The sequence below is a fragment of the Mauremys reevesii genome, linkage group 12, assembly GCF_016161935.1.
Source record: "Mauremys reevesii isolate NIE-2019 linkage group 12, ASM1616193v1, whole genome shotgun sequence".
NCBI classification, from domain to species: Eukaryota; Metazoa; Chordata; order Testudines; family Geoemydidae; genus Mauremys; species Mauremys reevesii.
In genome coordinates this window covers 33922049-33944969 of record NC_052634.1, presented here as the reverse complement: position 1 = coordinate 33944969, position 22921 = coordinate 33922049, and the positions used below count along the sequence as shown (strand labels likewise).

Sequence of the window (22921 nt, the reverse complement as noted above, 5' to 3'; positions counted from 1 at the left end):
CTGCAGTGACTTGACTAGCTGTGGAAAACACCTGGAGGGGAGTGGCATGGCTAAGCCAAAGCAAGAAGTGCTGAGGTTCTGCACAGTATTAATACTAACACCACCTGAAACTTTTTTCAAATGAGAAATTTTTCCATGAGAAAGTGGGGTTTGACAAAACCTGATTGGTCAATTTTGATTAAACTTTTTTTGATGGGGAAGATTTCAACATTGCCAAACTGAAACATTTTGTTGTTTTGTGTTTTGGTTTGATTTTGAAAACTAAAAAAAAAATGTGTTTTTCCAGTTTATTCTGGGGGCTTTTACCCCACGATTCCAGACATATTTTACCTGCCCCTGATTCTTTTCCAGTACGAAAAAATGGGAGAAAGTTTGTTTGTATGTATATAAAAAGGTGGGGTAGAGTGGCGGTGAAGCCCCCAAAATCCTAAAACTGAAGTTGACAATCCAATTTCTTTTTCAGTTTCTAAACAGCAAAACAAAACGCACAATGTTTTATTTCCGTGTCAAAATTTTTCAGAACTTTTTGTTTGGCAACAAGTTTTGATGTTTCAAGTTTTCACCCTGATTTGGGACAAAAGCAAATAGAGTGGTTAAGCACTGGAATAAATTGCCTAGGGTGGTGGTGGAATCTCCATCATTGGGGATTTTTAAGAGCAGGTTGGACAAACACCTGTCAGGGATGGTCTAGATAATACTTAGTCCTGCATGAGTGCACGGAACTGGACTAGAGACCTCTCGAGGTCCCTTCCAGTTCTGTAATTCCTGATTAACATTTCCTGCAGGATGACCAGCTCTCATAAATGCTCAGATGGCCAGATGGCCAGCCTCCGTTCACTGAGTGTATAACATACTGTATAGTACTAATGCAATCTAGTTATGCTTTTACTCTCTAGACTCTAAGAAAGGCCTATTCCCTTCCTAACAGTTTCTTTCTCTTTTTTCCCCCCGTCTTCTCCAGATGATGCTACTGACGAGGATCTTTCTGACCTGGTGTCCGAAATGGAAATGTTGAAAATGATTGGGAACCACAAAAATATCATTAACCTCCTAGGCGCCTGCACGCAGGATGGTATGTTTCAGAGAAGGCCATATGCTACCATCGTACTTCATGATTTCAGTGGGAAGCAGTCCCATTCTGCTCTGTGGTGCACACCGTACTAGCTCAGCCTTATGTGCACACAGTTGCTTTTCCATACCTCTACTGCAGGTTTCTGGCCTAGCAAGCAGAGGGGTTTCCCCCTGTAATGTAATATTGTGCTCCTGGAGCCTCTTATTCAGGCTGTGTAGAGGCCAGGAAGATTTCACCCTTTCTTCATGCACCTGAATTGGCCACAAGATTAATTGTGTGCACGGACATAACTAACTGCTTTGCTCAGTGAGAAGTTGGGTGTCTTTTAGATGTTGGAGCAAATATATATATGGCTCTACCTGTTATCGATACTGGTTTTTCAAAAGCTTTTCCTTATTGTCCTCCTTTTTTGAGAAAAAAATGGAGCTGGAAGCAGAGAGATTGGTGGTTTGACTGTCATTTATTATTATTTACTCCCTGAATGCCCAAAATATGCTGGCTTTGAGTCCCAACTCTGTGGGTTTAGGCAATTCACATAATACCCTCTATGTCTAAGCCTTCCCAGCCATCAAACAGAAAGGATAATGCTCGCCCACAGGGCAGTGAGGCAGTTGAGTTAATGTTTGTGTGTCGGTTCTGAAGAGAGATGTTTGTTAGTGGCCGCTTGGCTAGGGAACCTGACCTGAGTCCTGTTCCTATCTAACTTTCTTAGGTACTTTGGTGACCCTCAATACTATAGTATCTAAGCACCTCATAGTCTTTAATTCATTTATCCCCAGAACACCCCTGTGCGGTAGGGAAGTTCAAGATGGGGAACTGAGGCACAGGAGACAAAATGACTCACCCAGGGTCACACAGGAACTTTGTGGCAGAGCTGGGGCTTGAATTTGCATTTCCTAAGCTAGTGTTCTAACCATTGGCCCTTCCTCTTCAGTGCTACATTTGCTGCTGACCTGCCTCATAGCCTCTACATCAGAAGGGACCATCATGATCATCTAGTCTGACCTCCTGCACAATGCAGGCCACAGAATCTCACCCACCCACTCCTGTAACAAACTCCTAACCTATGTCTGAGTTATTGAAGTCCTCAAATTGTGGTTTGAAGACCTCAAGGTTCAGAGAATCCTCCAGCAAGTGACCTGTGCCCCATGCTGCAGAGGAAGGCAAAAAACCTCCAGGTCCTCTGCCAATCTGCCCTGGAGGAAAATTCGTTCCCGACCCCAAATATGGCGATCAGCTAAACCCTGAGCAGGTGGGCAAGACTCACCAGCCAGACACCCAGGAAAGAATTCTCTGTAGTAACTCAGATCCCACCCCATCTAACATCCCATCACAGACCATTGGGCATATTTACCTGCTAATAATCAAAGATCAATTAATTGCCAAAATTAGGCTATCCCATCATACCATCCCCTCCATAAACTTATCAAGCTTAGTCTTGAAGCCAGATATGTCTTTTGTCTCCACTACTCCCCTGGGAAGGCTGTTCCAGAACTTCACTCCTCTAATGGTTAGAAACCTTCATCTAATTTCAAGTCTAAACTTCCTAGTGTCCAATTTATTTCCATTTGTTCTTGTGTCCACATTGGTACTAAGCTTAAATAATTCCTCTCCCTCCCTGATATTTATCCCTCTGATATATTTATAAAGAGCAATCATATCTCCCCTCAGCCTTCTTTTGGTTAGGCTAAACAAGCCAAGCTCTTTGAGTCTCCTTTCATAAGACAGGTTTTCCATTCCTCGGATCATCCCAGTAGCCCTTCTCTGTACCTGCTCCAGTTTGAATTCATCCTTCTTAAACATGAGAGACCAGATGAGGTCTCACCAGTGCCTTATATAATGGTACTAACACCTCCTTATCTTTACTGGAAATACCTCACCTGATGCATCCCAAGACCGCATTAGCGTTTTTAACAGCCATATCACATTGGCGGCTCATAGTCATCCTGTGATCAACCAATACTCCGAGGTTCTTCTCCTCCTCTGTTACTTCCAACTGATGTGTCCCCAATTTATAACCAAAATTCTTGCTATTAATCCCTAAATGCATGACCTTGCACTTTTCACTATTACATTTCATCCTATTAATATTACTCCAGTTTACAAGGTCACCCAGATCTTCCTGTATGATATCCCGGTCCTTCTCTGTGTTAGCAATACCTCCCAGCTTCGTGTCATCCGCAGACTTTATTAGTACATTCCCACTTTTTGTGCCAAGGTCAGTAATAAAAAGATTAAATAAGATTGGTCCCAAAACCGATCCCTGAGGAACTCCACTAGAAACCTCCCTCCAGCCTGACAGTTCACCTTTCAGTACGACCCGTTATAGTCTCCCCTTTAACCAGTTCCTTATCCACCTTTCAATTTTCATATTGATCCCCATCTTTTCCAATTTAACTAATAACTCCCCATGTGGAACCATATCTGATGCCTTACTGAAATTGAGGTAGATTAGATCCACTGCGTTTCCTTTGTCTAACAAATCTGTTACCTTCTCAAAGAAGGAGATCAGGTTGGTTTGGCACGATCTACCTTTTGTAAAACCATGTTGTGTTTTGTCCCATTTACCATTTACCTCAGTGTCCTTAACTACTTTTTCTTCAATTTTTTTCCCAAGACCTTGCATACTACAGATGTCAAACTAACAGGCCTATAGTTACTCGAATCACTTTTTTTCTCTTTCTTAAAAATAGGAACTATGTTAGCAATTCTCCAATCGTACGGTACAACACCTGAGTTTACTGATTCATTAAAAATTCTTGTTAAGGAGCTTGCAATTTCATGTGCCAGTTCCTTTAACATTCTTGGATGAACATTATCTGGGCCCCCCAATTTCATCCCATTAAGCTGTTCGAGTTTAGCTTCTACCTCGGATTATCCCTAAGCTCCTCATTAGCCTCATTAAAGACTGAGGCAAAGTATTTGCTTAGATATTGGGCCATGCCTAGATTATCTTTAACCTCCACTCCATCCTCAGCCTGCTAAACCCAGGGTTGAGAGTTCAATCCTTGAGGGGGCCACTTAGGGATCTGGGGCAAAAATTGGTCCTGCTAGTGAAGGCAGGGGGCTGGACTCGATGACCTTTCGAGGTCCCTTCCAGTTCTAGGAGATTGGTATATCTCCAGTTATTACCTTTACCTTTCTTATTTAGATGGCTATAGAACCTTTTATTATTGATTTTAATTCCCTTTGCAAGGTCCAACTCTACATGGCTTTTGGCCTTTCTCACTTTATCCCTACATGTTCTGACCTCAATAAGGTAGCTTTCCTTGCTAATCCCACCCATCTTCCATTCCTTGTAGGCTTTCTGATTTTTCTTAATCACCTGTCTGAGATGCTTGCTCATCCAGCTTGGTCTACAACTCCTGCCTATGAATTTTTTCCCCTTTCTTGGGATGCAGGCTTCTGATAGTTTCTGCAACTTTGACTTGAAGTAATTCCAGGCCTCCTCTGCCTTTAGATCCACAAGTTCTTCAGTCCAGTCCACTTCCCTAACTAATTTCCTTAATTCTTTAAAGTTAGCCCTTTTGAAATAAAAAACCCTAGTCCCAGATCTATTTTTGTTTATCCTTCCATCTAGTTTGAACTGAATTAGCTCATGATCATGTGAACCAAGGTTGTCCCCTACAACCATTTCTTTTATGAGGTACTCACTATTCACCAAAACCAAATCTAAAATAGCATCCCTCTTGTTGGTTCTTCAACTATTTGGTGAAGGAATCCATCAGCTATTGCATCCAGAAAAATCTGAGCCCTATTATGATTACTAGCACTCGTCCTCCAGTCCATATCTGGGAAGTAAAAGTCTCTCATGATCACACAATTCCCATTAGTGTTTACTTCATTAAAAATATTAAAGAGGTCTCTATCCATCCCAAGCACTATCTCAGGGGAGGCTCTAGTAGCTTTCTTCCCCAATGTTATTTTTACCCAGACAGACTCTATCTTATCCTTTCCATCACTCCTTATTTTTTTACAGTCTGCCTCATCATTGATATACAGTGCTACTCCACCACCTTTTCCTTTATTTCTGTCTTTCCTAAACAGCACATACCCTTCAATACCTGTACTCCAGTCATGACTACTATTCCACCATGTTTCTGTTATCCCTATAATATCCAGTTTCACTTTCTGCACCAGTAGCTCTAGTTCCTTCATTTTTTTACCTAGGCTCCTCGCATTAATGTACAAACATCTTATTTTTTGCCGTTTGGCTTCACTGACATTCTTTACCCGATTAGGCACAGACATTCTACCACCAGTATCACCTATTAGACTGGTATCTACACTACCCTTCCTCCTTATGTCCATTCTCCTACCCACAGCTGTATCCATTCTTGCTTTGTTTTCTTCCCTCTCAATGTTAAATTCCGGCTTGGAGATTACCTGGACATCTCCCCCAGATTCCTAGTTTAAAGCTCTCTTAATCAGTTGTGCACCAGCCTCCATCCTAGAAATCTGTTTCCCTCCCTACTTAGGTGAAGTCCAGCCCAAGAGAACAGTCTTCCGCCCATGAATGCTTCCCAGTGGCCATACATCCCAAAGCCCTCCTTATAGCACCACTGCCTGAGCCACCTGTTGATCGCCATAATGTCACCTCACCACCTCTTTCCCTTTCAGTAAAATGAGGCTAGTGACTCTCTGCTTTGCAAGGCACTTTGTAATTATGATGTAACAGCCAGATTGTGACTGGTTTTTGTTGGCAGGCCCACTTTACGTTCTGGTAGAATATGCGTCAAAAGGGAACTTGCAGGAATATCTCCGGGATCATCGGCCGCCCGACATTTTTTCACTCGACACCTGCAAGCTGCCAGAAGAGCAGTTAACGTTTAAAGATTTAGTCTCGTGCGCCTACCAGGTGTCCCATGGCATGGAGTATTTGGCGTCTCAGAAAGTGAGTTGAGTGACTTGGAGTCTGTTGTTATTTATCACGTACATAAACAAATGTGTCATGTGATAGGTGTGCACAGTGCATTGTGGGCAAATATATGGCTGGGTTCTGCCCTTAAGAGCCTACAAGTACAGGAATTATTTTTTTCAGTAAGAAATGCGTTGCTGCTTGCAAAGAAGCATTGTTAAGGGACCTAGAAGTCCATTTGTGTATGATCACATCCATTTATGAGTGATTTAGCTGGGTGCCCCTTTGCTGTAATCAACAATCCAACAGTAAGTGTGTGAACAGTTTGGCAATACATGGACACTGCAGAGTCCGTATGAAAGGCAGACCTCAGTTGCATGTTTTCAGTGAGCAAATACAAATGTCACACAACAAGAAACATCTAAATGCAGAAGTAATTGACTTTCAGATGTCCGACCCTCAGTCAATCGCAGCCACTAGCCAAAGGTGGCCACGGTCAGATTTAGAGCCATGCTGCGCTGTACGCTGCATCTTGGTGGTGTCAGCATGACAGCAAAATTGAAAGTCACTTTGAGAGAGAATCTCATCTCAGACAATAGAATCAGGAGCCTCTGTGACCCCTTTTCAGTAATGCTGAAAGTGCAGAGCATCAAGGCTGAGGCAGAGACACAGCCTGTGACAAACATTCATTTGTTAGAAGAGCAGTATCTCTGCTAAGTTACCAGGTGAATGTAGACTCCCTTGGAGTTAGCCCAGCGAAGGATTTGACCCATTCATAACAAGACCTGACACTTACATAGAGCCATCCGTGGGCTCCGAAAGCGCTTTGCAAACATTGGACCTGACACTAGTCTCACATTTGCTTCACTGGAGTTGCTCCTGATTTATACTGACGTAAGCAATTGACAATCAGGCCCATCTTACAGATGGGGAAACTGGGACATTAATTTATACACAGTGAGTCAGTCGTAGAGCAGGGAATCAAATCCTAGTGTCTTGATTCCCATTGCTCTCCTGTAAGTAAGCCATTAGCCCAGACTCTCCTCTCTGGTGGTGGCAGCTTGATCTAGCCGATCTCCAGTCCAAGTGTCCCGTCCTGAGAGAGCAGATGAAGAAGCACTGCTGTCTTGCCTCTGGAGGCGAGTGTGTGTGTGTGTTTGGTAGGTGTTGCTAAGAAGCAGTTTGTCTGAGACTGCATGTGGCAGCGATGATCTAAAGGGCCAAGAATTAAATGGTGCAGCTTTCTTGGCTTTCAGGTAAATGAATCGGCACTTCATAAACCACGAATCATAAGCAATTTAACGAGCCCATGTTTATCTCCATGCTCATCTTTCACAGTGCATTCACCGAGACTTGGCAGCCAGGAACGTGTTAGTCACTGAAGACAATGTGATGAAAATAGCCGATTTCGGCCTAGCCAGAGATGTTGGCAACATCAGCTGTTACAAGAAAACAACCAGTGTGAGTACACAGCTGCCAAGTGCATGGCAGGTCCCAGTGGTGGAGGAGTCAGCAGCACACGCCCTTGGTCCACACCTTCTTTTTAAACAAATTACTGCATTGAGAAAAAACATTGGGACCTGATCAAGCAATTGGTAGCAGGCAGGCAGGCCCCTGTACCCACAAGGAGCCCTGTTGAGATCATCGATAGTCCTGCTGAAATGACAAAAACACCCCATTTGATTTCAGTGGGATCACAGTGAAGCCATTGGGTGAATTCACTCTGTGGATTTCCCCCTACAGTTCAGACTAAGCAGCATTTTTGCACAGAGTTAAATGATCTCTTCAAGCCAGCGAGGCCTGTGTGTGTTGGTCCCACTCTATTTTGAAATGGTCCAGCCCCACAGCTGCGTTCGTACACGATGGATGCTGTTTTTCATGCAGAGATTTAAATGTCTTGATTCATTAAACCTGTCTTGGCAGTGAAATGCAGCATGCAAGAGGGGGAGGGTGTTTATAACGCAGATCGTCAGTGAAGACCGGGGTCAAATGTTATATTCTGTTTACATGTGGCCACTACTGCCTGCACAGTGATCAGGGAAGCAGATGTGGTTGCTAATGAAAATGTTTCAAACTGGATTAGAATAGAAGATTCAGATAGTGCCCTTGTGGCTGAGTGAATATGCAGATGGAACATTCCCTTTGTCTTTCTAATTACAGGGTCGGCTGCCTGTGAAATGGATGGCTCTAGAAGCATTGTTTGATGGGGTCTACACTCACCAGAGCGATGTGTAAGCATTATTTGTATTCTCTCTTTTGTAAATTTCACATGCTGTAGCTTCAGTGATCCAAAATCATAGTTTCAGCACATAGGTAATGCAGCAATGGACACGTCAGTTTACCTAAATTAGAGAGATAGAAAGAGACACACAATCTCTATTTTAAAAAAGAAAATGAAGGAGGCAAAATATATTTTGAAAAAGTGGACTTTTAAATGTAGCACAGCAGCAGTGCCAAGGAATTTAACATTAGATGTGCCAAGGAATTTAACATTAGACGTGTGCTGATTTTTGTAGGGGGTGTTTCTTCCAGTCCGGCCAGTGAAATAAGGGTTGTAACAAGCAAGCTTTGATATCAGCTTGCACAGTGGCCTGTGGTTCCTAGCCTGTGATTCAGTGAAGCTGGACATGAATCATTGGATTTGTTCCATTCAGTGGAGCTGGTGGAAGACCTAACGAAGAGCCAGGGGTAATAAATGGGCTGTCACCTATCTGATTAAATGCTCATTTCAGTTTCCGACGTGGTGCCTGGGAGTTCTTTGCTATTGACTTGGATCAGCAGAGATCTCCAAGTAACTAGTGAAAATGGCCTAGGCAATTAGTCATGCTATTGACGACTGTGTTAGCTGTGCATGGCTGCATTGAAATAAAGCAAAAACAAACAAAATAAAAAACCTCATTGAATTTTAAACATCTTTCTTTGGTTCCCAGCTGGTCTTTTGGAGTGCTGCTATGGGAGATCTTTACTTTGGGGGGGTCTCCATATCCGGGAATTCCAAGCAAGGAACTCTTCAAATTCTTAAAAGAAGGCAATCGGCTGGACAAGCCAGCAAACTGCACTCATGACCTGTAAGTGAGGAAGGGAGTAGCTTTATGGCTTCATTTCTAGAAACCTTGGCTGACACGAGTTTATTTTCCTTCTTAATTCAGTTTCTCCAGGGTGTGTGTGTATAAATATTGCTGCCCATTCCTTTGTCTGACCCCCACTTACTACTGTTTAGCTGGTCCTGCTGTGCGATTGTCTGGCTGGCTCCAGATAGACTTACCGAGCCTGATTCATTTAGACTGATTATGTCACTGACAGTCAAAATATGCAGCTACGCTTGCTATGCTTGGTCGATTCATGTCAACCCATGCCCAGCTCAGGTCTGTGGATTTGCCTAGTGTGCAATTGCTTAGGTCCCCAAGTAGTATTTGTTGGGGTGGAGCAGGGGAAGAGGATAGTCCTTCTTTGAGCCCCCAATGGGCTCTGGTGACTTACCCTTAGAATGCAGCATTTGCTGCCTGATGTATTTGTCTGATTGCAGCAGTACTCCGTTCCCGGCACGTTGGTCACTGTGCAGACAAGAAACACTTTCTCTGGCCCTGAGACCATTGCTAGGAGGCTGGTTCTGAGCCTCTGAAAATGGCATCATTATGTTTAGTTTCCTTCCTTGTTGTTTCAACTTCAGTAACGCCCTAAACAAATGTGAATTAAGTAACATTTAATTGCCTGTGTCTAACTCCAGTCAGTACGCTGGGACTAAGGCAGGACAAATCACTATTCAGTGAGTGTCGTGCTAGCAGTACTCCATTTTAAGCCTGTTGTCTCGCCGTTCCCGGCTGTTGTCTTTTAACTCTTCCCTGGTCCAGTTGGCTTTGCCTACTCCACATTGTGGACAAACCTGCTGTAGGCAAAGCTTTCCCTGCTGTATGTTGGATTTCAAAGCAGACCAATCTGTATGAAATTGGGATTTGCTCTTGTCTCTGTGGGAGGACGCCCTCTCCTGTAAACATCATTGGTTCCTGCTTAAGGGAGAGGGCACTCAAGACCAATAGGGCCTGATGAGTGTCCTCTTGCTCCTAGCAAAGTGACAGGGCGAGAGCCAGGCCTTAGCATTGTTTACCATACAAACCAGATTTCTGACTAGGACATTAGGGGCTTCTGTTTGGATAATCCAATGGCTGCCTACTCAAATGTGACAGTTTATGGCTAGCTTTGTGATTTGCAGGTCACCCATGTTATTGTAAAGGGGTGTGCGTGCCTGTCAAAGAAGTCAAAGTGTGAATTTCCTTCTCCTTGATTTCCCTTTGGGGCCTCTGGTCCTGCTGCCAAGACCATGAATGCTGGGGCTACATAGAGCACCAAGCCATTGGCAACCTTAGGCCTATGCGCCCAATGCCATTGCCAAGGGCTGTGTGATAGACAGCTACAGTAATAAAACTCCTGATAGACCCAGCTGCCTTTCTCAGTACTCTGTAGCCTGGGCTTTCCCTCACTCTTCACACCCGGTTTCCATACCTGCCCCTCTTGGGCTCCGGCACTGTGGGTTCCTAAGGCCCCGTGCTGGAGAGGTTTACCTAGGGGATCCCCTTTCTTTACTTCTGCCGCAGGCATACCAGCTGGGTTGTGTTACACCCTGTAGCAATGCACAGACTGGTGGCTGTATCTGGGCTGGGCAGTGGGTTCAGGCACAGAAGGAGCTGCATGTCTCACTTTGTTTAGCGCAATGCAAAGGAGTGGGGGCTGGTTCTGCCCCAGCAGGTGCATGGGCCAAAGCCTGGCTGTGTTGGGACATGTAGATCTGCACACATGCTCTTCTCTCTCCCCCACCCCATCACAGGGAAGGTCTCTTGCTCTTTGTTCTCCTCAGGTACATGATCATGAAGGAGTGCTGGCATGTAGTCCCATCGGAACGGCCAACCTTTAAGCAGCTAGTGGAAGACCTGGATAGGGTCCTTACTGTAACACCAACTGAGGTAAGTGTTTCTCTCTGGCTAAAGATCAGTCCTGAGCAGAGATGGGCCTGAACCAGAACCCTGCAGTTGATCTCTCTTGAGCTCTGGAGGTGGCTTGGAATTCAGACCTGGCCCCTATCTTTATAATTGGCTAAGCCAAAATCCCAGATCCCCAAACCCTCATGCTTTGGGGGTGTTCAAAACCCAGCTCTGGCATTCCCAGATCTAACCATAATGCTTGTGGTAACTGAAAAGTGTTGCAGCATCATTAGCTATCTCTTCTCCCTCACCCCCAACCATGTAACCATGCGATTTTTCTCCTTGCAGGAGTACCTTGACCTCTCCGTGCCATTTGAGCAGTATTCCCCCGCCCGCCAGGACACACACAGCACCCACTCTTCAGGAGACTATTGCGCAATGAAGGCTCTTCCGTGAAACTGCTTGGTAATTCAAGAAGCTTTTTGTTGTTTAGCCGTAGAAGGGTTGTAGGGGTTTGGGGTTATTTTTTTCCCCATTTTGCTGTATAAGAAGTCTAAAAGCACTGTTTCGCCTGAAGAAACTAATCTCTAGCCACGATGATTTGATATATATATATTTAAAAAAAAAAACCCTGTTAAATGTAGGGGTGCTGACCTCTGGACCTCCGGTAATGTATTATCGAGTGCCAGAGTTGCCATTCTGTGCGTGCAATATAAAGAAGAGGGAAAAAAACCTTTCTTTTTCTGGGGAGGAGAAGTGTAAAGAATGTAGAAATTCTTTGCTTATGCAATCTGTTCATGAACCTTTTGCTGAAAAGACACATTGCCTGCAGGGATTAGTATATTTATATAAATAGCTGTATTTTTGTTGGCTGTTTTTTTTTATAGTCGCTTGATCATTACCCAGCTACTTAGGAAAAAAAATCCCCCTCCACACACAAAAAAATCCCTTTTTTTGACATAGTCACAATCTCAAAGGTGTTAATGGTTTGGTGGCAAACAGCGGTTTGACTGTAATAGATCATAACCCTCTCTTGCACTTGGGCTGTGGGTGACTGGTGTATACAGAAGAGTCAGAACATTCCAAACGGAAGGGCAAATGCATGAAAGTCATTGTAATGTGTTCATTTTGGGGTTCATAGAGAGGAAAGCATGAAAGTGGTGGGTATAAAGGTACCACATGTCTCCAGGGAATTGCTAAATAATTAAATCAGAAGCAGAATTAGGGTATGTCTATACTACCCACCGGATCGGCGGGCAGTGATTGATCCAGCGGGGGTCGATTTATCACGTCTAGTCTAGACGTGATAAATCAACCCCCAAGCACTCTCCCATTGACTCCTGTACTCCAACACCATGAGAGGCTCAGGCAGAGTCAACAGGGGAGCGGCAGCAGTCGACTCACTGCAGTGAAGTGAAGACACTGCGGTGAGTAGATCTAAGTACGTCGACTTCAGTACATTATTCATGTAGCTGAAGTTGCGTAACTTAGATCAATCCCCTCTCCTGGTGTAGACCAGGCCTTAGTCTCTGATCTTGCAACTTCTTACACATGAGCAAACTGTCCATCCAGAGCCCTATTGTCTTCAGGGGGGCTTCATATGAATGCAGTATTTTGCGAGTGTGCTGGATGCTGCAGGACCAGGCTCTAAGAATGTAAAAGTCACGCTCTTGAGATGGAGATTTGAGTTTTTGGTTTTTGCTTTAAAGCCCAAGAGAAGCAGCTGTTTCAGTACTTCTCCCCTTTAAAGCTAGCAAGTTATCTCCATCCATCCGCAGTGACTTGGAGAGAAAAATTACGGGTACCTGTAGGCAAGAGCCTTTAACTTATATCAAAAAGGTTTATTCCAGAGAATTGTGTACATATCTATCTATCTATCTATCTATCTATCTATCTATCTATCTATCTATCTATCTATCTATCTATCTATCTATCTATCTATCTATCTAAAAAAAGAATGTATAATATTAATGCAATGTAAAGCAGTACTGAGAGGGAAATCTCTCAAAATAAGAGCATTGCAATCTAGGATATACTGATCTGGGCAAAAGATTTTTTTTTAATATCTTCACAGTTTTGTTTTAACAATTGTATCTTAACATGTATATTTGTAAATTTATTTATAGCCATTAGCATATCTGTTCATTGGTTGAAATAGCATAGCATTACTGTAAACTTTAAAATTTACTGCATTTAAGTTCTTTAACTTATTAAATATGGAGAAAAATATATTAATCAAGTCTTTCTTTTGTGTTTACAGGAAATACTGAGAGACTGTATAGATGTACATTCCTTTAACAAATTACATTTAATGTTATAAATATATATATTTATTTTTTTAAAAATTAGTTTATCCTGGATTGCAGTGAGCAAAGGTAAGTTTATTTTGCAATACATCATCAGTGGTTAAATCCAAACAAATAACAGAGGGACGATTTTTACATATTTGAAAATCTAAGGCCAAGAATTCTTCCATCAGTTTAACCACTGGGCATTAAGGGGGTGTGGGTGTTTATTTTTCTATTTTTGAATGAAGGTATCTTCGTGGTTGATCTTAAAAACAAGTATGCAGCAAAGCTAAATGTTGACTTTGAATGATGCACATTATTTATTTATTTTTCTCCTTGCCGGTATCATTGCATTGTTGGATTTCAGAAATAACACACTGGCAAAATAGCAAGAAGAGCCACATTCCTTATTGGGGAAGTACAATGATTGTATATCACTTTTAAGTCTAACGCATGCTAAAAATGCCAATAATGCCTAATTTGCTGGACTTACCTTTGTATGCTATTTATGTGCATCTGTAACAAATCACTGTTTAAAAGCACACTAAATAAAGAGGGGGACTTTAGTATGGACCAAGAAGGCATGGGGAGGTATTTTTATGAGAAGATTTTAACACTTTTACTAACACAAAGAGGCAAATATCATAATAACATGGTGGTTTGGTTTATTTTTCCCCTGTGCATACGACATATCAGTGATTCAAAATAACAGGCTGACAGCATCTCACATTAGTATTATTTTTTAGCACCACAAGGCTCTTCTCATAAAAGTAATAATTTATAGTTTGAGGTTATGTCAGTGGAAGTTCTTGAGAAAGTAGATTTCTATAGATTTGTGTGTGTGTGTGGGGGGGTTTAATTAAAAGAAATTTTGGTATTTTCTTACAAATGTCTGCTAATTGTACATTCCAAGTACCTAAAGCATTAGGCTTCCCATTAAAAATGTACAAATTTGTGCATGATTTCAAATGTTGTTAGATATTCTAAATATATAATGTAGTGAGGTTTTTACAAGATGTATCTGTAGACTTGTTGACTTTAACATTTCTTATACAATGCTTATATAGTTTTATAGCCTGGACTGTTATCTTTTAAAGCTTTTTTTTTAAAAAAAAAATTAAAATTCCGATTTTGTTACGTTTTATACTGTTGATGTTACAATCCACAGATTTGCATAATGTAAATTTTTTTTGTTGGTGAGTAACTTTATTCAGTTTATTTTAATACTGTATTTCCTTTCCTGACAGCTGCAACTGTCAAAGGTGTGAAATGAACACTAAATAAACTTATTCTGCTTTTGTTAACATGAAAAAAATGTTTTTACCCAAAAATACAAATAAATGCGTTGCTGAATTTGTTTTTCCAGTTTTAATGGGCCTGTTCAACAATAAATCCTCTGTTTTCGAGCGTGTCTTTAGTGATTGTCATGGTAAAGAGACATTGTATGGTGCAGCATTGTGATATTTATTTTATAGGCCTAGTCACCACCCAGATTTTGTGCAGCTATAACTGTTGTGGTTAGGGGAGCAATTTTTACCAATATCAGTTTTTCCACTACAAGCCCTAGTCTACATGTAGCTGTAATGGCATATAGGTGCCATATACTACTAAGAAGTTTATTCCTCTTCTTGTACTGGTACCTTTACAGCAATGTAACTTCATCCACAATGCGGGAGGGCGTGTGTGAAGGCAGCTTTTCGGTGGAGATAAAGCCTTACTCAGTAGGGCCAGGATTTCCCCTAAATAAGTAATATTTACTCCACTGGGTCAGTGATGCTATAGTGGTGTAAGATACACTTCACTGTGCGTACAAATAGCAGTCTGGTCAGTGGAGTCCTTGTTGTCATGGATCCAATCCTGTTTTCCTTACCCAGGCAAAAATTGCATTGATTGTAATGGCAGTGGGCTTTAAGGGTTGGTGCATTTAGTGTTAAGTTTCATGAAAAAACTCAAGTATTCATGGAAGGTCCCGAGTGGCCTCAGCTCCCATTGAGTGAGAGGTGAGGGAAATCAGACCTAGGTCTTCAAAGGTATTAGATGCCTAATTGCCACTGATTTCAGTGGGAGTTAGGATGCCTTTAAAGATCAAGGCCTCAGTACCATGCAGGATCGGGCCCTGCTTCAGCCAGTCCTGCTGCCAGTGAAGGGCTGAGAGCCAGAGCGGGCCCAATGTTTTGCTTTGTGTTGAGGTGTGGGTTAGGTTTTTGCATTAAGTTGCCCCTGGTGAGATTTAAAGCAGCCGGCCTATGTATGAGCAGCGTGGGCTGGACTTTAACTGTAATATCAGAGCTCTAGAAGACCTAGGTTTCAGCTGCACAACTAGCCAGACCTACTGGGCTACAGTCCATATTTAACTTCATTTACAGGCTATGTCTACACTAGGAAACAGATGTATTTTAACATATGTTACATTCCTTGTGGAGACAAGGCAGCTGTAGTTTTAGCACTTTTGCCGGTCAATGGAAATGCTGTGGGGAGCGGGGGCAGCCAGTGAATACAAGGTGACACTTTTCAGAGTAGCAGCTGTGTTAGTCTGTAGCTGCAAACAGAACAGGAGTACTTGTGGCACCTTAGAGACTAACAAATTTATTGTAGCATAAGCTTTTGTGGGCTACAGCTCACTTCATCAGACGCATGTAGTGGAAAATACAGAAGGAAGATATATATATACCCAGAGAACATGAAACAATGGGTGTTACCATACACACTATAAGGAGAGCGATCAGTCAAGGTGAGCTGTTGTCAGCAAGAGAGAAAAAGAACTGTTTGTAGTGGTAATGAAGATGGCCCATTTCCAGCACTTGACAAGGAGATATAAGGAACTGGGGCGGGGGGGGGGGGGAGGGATAAGCATGGGGAAATAGTTTTACTTTGTGTAATGCCCCATCCACTCCCAGTCATTATTCAAACCTAATTTAATGATGTCCAATTTGCAAATTAATTCCAATTCAGCAGTCTCTCGTTGGAGTCTGTTTTTGAAGTTTTGTTGTTGTAATATTGTGACTTTTAGGTCTGTAATGGAGCGACCAGGGAAATTGAAGTGTTCTGCAACTGGTTTTTGAATGTTATAATTCTTGACGTCTGATTTGTGTCCATTTATTTTTTTACGTAGAGATTGTCCAGTTTAGCCAATGTACATGGCAGAGGGGCATTGCTGGCACATGATGGCATATATCACATTGGTAGATGTGCAGGTGAACGAGCCTCTGATAGTGTGGCTGATGTGATTAGCTCCTATGATAGTATCTCCTGAATAGATATGTGGACAGAGTTGGCAACGGGCTTTGTTGCAGGGATTGGTTCCTGGGTTAGTGTTTTTGTTGTGTGGTGTGTGGTTGCTGGTGAGTATTTCCTTCAGGTTAGGGGGCTGTCTGCAAGTAAGGACTGGCCTGTCTCCCAAGATCTGTGAGAGTGATGGATCATCCTTCAGGATAGGTTGTAGATCCTTGATGATGTGCTGGAGAGGTTTTAGTTGGGGGCTGAAGGTGACGGCTAGTGACACTCTGGTACTTTCTTTGTTGGGCCTGTCCTGTAGTAGGTGACTTCTGGGTACTCTTCTGGTGTCAAGTTCATCCCATCTGTAAGTCTCTGCAGAAGTGGTGATGAACGTTACAGACATTAGCTGCAAATACAAGGGGGTAAAAGGAAATGTGCTTTTGGGGTTTTTAGATTTTCCTTTGCATTTTAGGGAACACACACTTTTGGCATTCTGTGACATGTATTGAAAGCAAACTGGAAAGCAAAGTAGCTTATTTTTCATGCTTTGGGGGCAGATTTTGATTACAGGGAGTAGTGCCTTCGCAGTGGCGTAGTCAGGTTCTAACATCAGGTGGAGCAAACACATAAAAAAAGGCGACACCTGATATCAAATTACTAATTACATACTTTTAAATTTGTTATACATATTTATTTTGTACTTAAAATAAAAACACAAGAATGATATTGCTTTACAAGTACATGAGCCCACTTGACAAGTTTTATTGTCCGTGGGTCTGGCTTCCATCCCCTCTCCAACTGTTGCAGCTGTCTGTAGGTGCTTGCCTTTCACACCTTCCTCACTCACACCTCATTCATTCATCACGGCAATTGATTAAGGGGTGTAGTGAAATCTTAGTCTATTCTTAGCAGAGACATTTTTCTTCTATCTTATTCTATCCTTAGGGGCTATAACATTATACCAAGGGCAATGCAAAGTTTCTACATGAGGCTTTGATACAAAGCTTTCATAGAATATCAGGGTTGGAAGGGACCTCAGGAGGTATCTAGTTCAACCACCTGCTCAAAGCAGGACCAATTCCCAACTAAATCATCCCAGCAAGGGCTTTGTCAAGCCAGCCTTAAAACCCTCTAAGGAAGGAGATTCCACCACCTCCCTAGGTAACCCATTCCAGTGATTCACCACCCTCCTAGTGAAAAAGTTTTTCCTAATATCCAACCTAAACCTCCTCTACTGCAACTTGAGACCATTACTCCTTGTTCTATCATCTGGTACCACTTAGAACAATCTAGTTCCATCCTCTTTGGAACCCTCTTTCAGGTAGTTGAAAGTGGCTATCAAATCCCTCCTCATTCTTCTCTTCTGCAGACTAAACAATCCCAGTTCCCTCAGCCTCTTCTCATAAGTCATGTGCTCCAGTCCCCTAATCAATTTTGTTGCCCTCGGCTGGACTCTTTCCAATTTCTCCACATCCTCTTTGTAGTATGAGGCCCAAAACTGGACACAATTCTCCAGATGAGATCTCACCAATGTCGAATAGAGGGGAATAATCACGTCCCTCGATCTGCTGGCAGTGTCACTATTTATACAGCCCAAAATGTCGTTAGCCTTCTTGGCAACAAGGGCACACTGTTGACTCATATCCAGCTTCTCGTCCACTGTAACCCCTAGGTCCTTTTCTGCAGAACTGCTTCCTAGCCATTCAGTCCCTAGTCTGTAGCAGTGCATGGGATTCTTCCATCCTAAGTGCAGGATTCTGCACTTGTCCTTGTTGAACGTCATCAGATTTTTTTTGGCCCAATCCTCTAATTTGTCTAGGTCCCTCTATATCCTATCCCTACCCTCCAACGTATCTCCCACTCCTCCCAGTTTAGCGTCACCTGCAAACTTGCTGAGAGTGCAGTCCATGCCATCCTCCAGATCAGGGGTTCCCAACGCGGTGCCCTTGGGCGCCAGCACCCGCGGGTGCATCTAAATGCGCCTGCGTCCTGGCTGGCGGTCAAGCATCCACCGAAATGCTGCCGAACTTCAGCAGCATTTCGGCGACGACACCTCTGGATGACACCACTTGCTGCTGACAAGCAAGGTAATAATAAGGTAATAATTGGAGATATACCAATCTCCTAGAACTGGAAGGGACCTTGAAAGGTCATCGAGTCCAGCCCCCTTCGGCGGCATTTCGGCGGATGCTCGGCTACCTCCATGGTCCTTCCTCTGGCGCCCGCCAGACTAAAAGGTTGGGGACCACTGCTCCAGATCATTAATGAAGATATTGAAGAAAACCGGCCCCAGGACTGACCCTTGGGGCACTCCACTTGATACCGGCTGCCAACTAGACATGGAGCCACTGATCACTACCTGTTGAGCCTGATGATCTAGCCAGCTTTCTATCCACCTTATAGTCCATTCATCCAGCCCATACTATTTTAACTTGCCGGCAAGAATACTGTGGGAGACCTTATCAAATGCTTTGCTAAAGTCAAGGAATAACACATGCACTGCTTTCCCCTCATCCACAGAGCCAGTTATCTCCTCATAGAAGGCAAATAGGTTACTCAGGCATGACTTGCCCTTGGTGAATCCATGCTGACTGTTCCTGATCACTTTCCTCTCCTCTAAGTGCTTCAGAATTGATTCCTTGAGGACCTGTTCCATGATTTTTCCAGGGACTGAGGTGAGGCTGACTGGCCTGTAGTTCCCCAGATCCTCTTCCTTCCCTTTTTAAAAGATGGGCACTACATTAGCCTTTTCCAGTCATCTGGGACCTCCCCCGATCACCATGAGTTTTCAAAGATAATGGCCAATGACTCTGCAATCACATCGCCAACTCCTTTAGCACCCTCGGTTGCAGCGCATCCGGCCCCATTGACTTGTGCTCGTCCAGTTTTTCTAAATAGTCCTGAACCACTTCTTTCTCCACAGAGGGCCAGTCACCTCCTCCCCATGCTCTGCTGGCTAGTGCAGCAGTCTGGGAGCTGACCTTATTCGTGAAGACAGAGGCAAAAAAAGCATTGAGTACATTAGCTTTTTCCACATCCTCTGTCACTAGGTTACCTCCCTCATTCAGTAAGGGGCCCACACTTTCCTTGACTTTCTTCTTGTTGCTAACATACCTGAAGAAACCCTTCTTGTTACTCTTAACATCTCTTGCTAGCTGCAACTCCAGTGTGATTTGGCCTTCCTGATTTCACTCCTGCATGCCTGAGCAATATTTTTATACTCCTCCCTGGTCATTTGCCCAGTCTTCCACTTCCTGTAAGCTTCCTTTTTGCATTTAATATCAGCAAGGATTTCACTGTTAAGCCAAGCTGGTCACCTGCCATATTTACTATTCTTTCTACACATCGGGATGTTTTTTTCCTGCAGCCTCAATAAGGATTCTTTAAAATACAGCCAGCTCTCCTGGACTCCTTTCCCCCACATGTTATTCTCCCAGGGGATCCTGCCCATCAGTTCCCTCAGGAGTCAAATTCTGCTTTTCTGAAGTCCAGGGTCTTTATTCTGCTGCTCGCCTTTCTTCCTTGTGTCAGGATCCTGAACTCGACCATCTCATGGTCACTGCCTCCCAGGTTCCCATCCACTTTTGCTTCCTCTACTAATTCTTCCCTATTTGTGAGCAGCAGGTCAAGAAGAGCTCTGCCCCTAGTTGGTTTCTCTAGCACTTGCACCAGGAAATTGTCCCCTACATTTTCCAAAAACCTCCTGGATTGTCTGTGCACTGCTGTATTGCTCTCCCAGCAGATATCAGGCTGATTAAAGGTCTCCCATGAGAACTAGTAACTTCTGCTAGTTGTCGGAAGGAAGCCTCGTGCACCTCATCCCCCTGGTCTGGTGGTCTATAGCAGACTCCCACCACAACATCACCCTTGTTGCTCACACTTCTAAACTTAATCCAGAGACTCTTAGGTTTTTCTGCAGTTTCATACCGGAGCTCTGAGCAGTCATACTGCTCTCTTACATATAATGCCACTCCCCCACCTTTTCTGCCCTTCCTGTCCTTCCTGAACAGTTTATATCCATCCATCACAGTACTCCAGCCATGTGAGTTATCCCACCAAGTCTCTGTTATTCCAATCACATCATAGTTCCTTGATTGTGCCAGGACTTCCAGTTCTCCCTGCTTGTTTCCCAGGCTTCTTGCATTTGTGTATAGGCACTTAAGATAACTCACTGATTGTCCCGCTTTCTCAGTCTGAGACAGGACTCCTCCTCTCTTGCACACTCCTGCTCGTGCTTCCTCCTGGTGTCCCATTTCCCCAATTACCTCAGGGTTTTGTTCTCCTTCCCCTGGTGAACCTAGTTTAAAGCCCTCCTCACTAGGTTAGCCAGCCTGCTTGCAACGATGCTCTTCCCTCTCTTCGTTAGGTGGAGCCCGTCTCTGCCTAGCACTCCTCCTTCTTGGAAGACCATCCCATGGTCGAAGAATCCAAAGCTTTCTCTCCAACACCACCTGCGTAGCCATTTGTTGACTTCCACAATTCAACGATCTCTACCCAGGCCTTTTCCTTCCACAGGGAGGATGGACGAGAACACCGCTTGCGCCTCAAACTCCTTTATCCTCCTTCCCAAAGTCACGTAGTCTGCAGTGATCCGCTCAAGGTTATTCTTGGCGGTATCATTGGTGCCCATGTGGAGAAGCAGGAAGGGGTAGCAATCCAAGGGCTTGATGAATCTTGGCAGTCTCTCCATCACATTGTGAATCCTAGCTCCTGGCAAGCAGCACACCTCTCGGTTTTCTCAGTCGGGGCAGCAGATAGATGACTCCGTCCCCCTGAGAAAGGAGTCCCCGACCACCACCACCCGCCTCCTTCTCTTGGGAGTGGTGGTCATGGAACCCCCATCCGTAGGACAGTGCATCTCGTGCCTTCCAATCGGTGGAGTCTCCTTCTCCCTTCCCTGAGATATATCATCTAGTCCACTCTCCGCATTAGTACCTGTGGAGAGAACATAAAAACGGCTGCTCACCTGTATCTCCGTTGCTAGTACATGGACTCTCCTCTTTCTTCTTCTGGAGGTCACATGCTGCCAATTTTCTTCACCGTCCCTCTCTCCCCTCTGCGCAGCCTGCTCTGATTCTTCAGAGTGTTGTGCCCATAGAAGCATATCCTGATGTCTGTCCAGGAAATCTTCATTTTCTCTTATGCAACGCGGGGTCGATGCTTGTTTCTCCAGACCTCGAACCTTCTCTTCCAATATGGAGACCAGCTTGCACTTTGTACAGACAAAGTCACTTCTGTCCTGTGGAAGAAAGACAAACATGGCACAACCTGTGCAGGTCACAAAGCTGAACGCTCACCTTCCATAATTTCTTCCTTCTAAGAGCTTCCTCAGCTGTTGCAGCAACTCACCGAAGCCTGCGAGATGAAAGCCTCAGTGGGCTCTCCTCAGGCAAACTCCCTCTGTTAGCCTCTGCTGTTCACTGCTCAGCTGGTTCGCTGCTCACTGCCTTTTTATAACACTCAGGCCCTCTCAAGGCCCACCTGGAACAAAGCACTCCTGTCATAGGTCTTCTCCCCCACTTGGAGCTGTTGGGTTCCAAGATGGGGACCTGCATGGACTCCTCTAAACTAAAATCCTAGTTTAGATCTGGTTTTCGCTGCCACCAGTTACGTTTAAAGTGGATAACACACTGCCTGTTCCCCCAAAACTCTCCCTGGGGAACACAGATTCAATCTCCCTGAATCTCAACACAGAGGGAAGCAGCCCACTTCCCCCTCTCTCTCTCCTAGCCTACTCCGGAGAGATACACACCGATTCAACTCCATGAATCAACCCCAGGAGGAACTCACTCTTCCCCCCTCCCCTTCCCCTGAATTTCCACAAGAGAAGGAATTAACCAAGTCCAAAGAAAAGAAAAGAATTTATTAAAAGAACAAAAAGAAAGTACACTATCTCTGTAATACCAGGATGGAACAATACACAGAGTCTAACCTATAAACCTGGAGAGAATTCCCCCTCCCCCTTTCTTTCTCAGTAAAAGCAAAGTAGCAACAACAGAAATAAAGATATTCCTTGAGCAAAACACACAATTGCAAATGTAGAAATAAACTTATAATACTAGTACGCCTTTCTAATACTCATTAGACTGAATAGATGAAAAGTACTGCAGAAACCTGGGAGGACTTGATTAAGATGTCTGGACTCTCTTAGATCCCAAAGAGAACTCAACTCAAAAACAAAGAACACAGGAAAAAAAACTTCCCTCCACAGAGATTTAAAATTATCTTGTCCCTGATTGGTCCTCTGGTCAGGTGTTCCTCAGGTACTGCTTGTTAACCCTTTACAGGTAAAAGAGACCTTAACCCTTAACCAACTGTTTATGACAACTCCCAATTCACACTTTTCAAACAAACAGTCAAGCACACGGTCAAACTGACAAACTATCCCAGCAGCAGACACTCAGGCCTGGTCTACACTAGATGTCGAATTTAGCAGCATTAATTCGACTTAACCGTGCACCCGTCCACACCAGGAAGCTAATTAGTTCGACCTAGAGGGCTCTTTAGTTCGAATTCTGTACTCCTCCCCGACGAGGGGAGTAGCGCCAAATTCGACATGGCTATGTCGAAT

At 43.8% G+C, this 22921-nt stretch overlaps 1 protein-coding gene across 1 annotated transcript in view; it reads left to right on the top strand.

The window, feature by feature from the left end:
* The window catches only part of LOC120375538 (fibroblast growth factor receptor 3-like), a 34199-nt gene extending 22866 nt beyond the window's left edge, over window positions 1–11333 (top strand). Inside the window, exons 12-18 of the mRNA XM_039496239.1 lie at window positions 962–1072; window positions 5779–5966; window positions 7269–7391; window positions 8091–8161; window positions 8861–8998; window positions 10783–10888; window positions 11195–11333. Of these exons, the coding sequence (XP_039352173.1) occupies window positions 962–1072; window positions 5779–5966; window positions 7269–7391; window positions 8091–8161; window positions 8861–8998; window positions 10783–10888; window positions 11195–11302 (845 nt within the window). The 3' untranslated portion in view covers window positions 11303–11333. The remainder of the gene's footprint in view (window positions 1–961; window positions 1073–5778; window positions 5967–7268; window positions 7392–8090; window positions 8162–8860; window positions 8999–10782; window positions 10889–11194) is intronic.
* Window positions 11334–22921: the final 11588 nt, after the last annotated feature.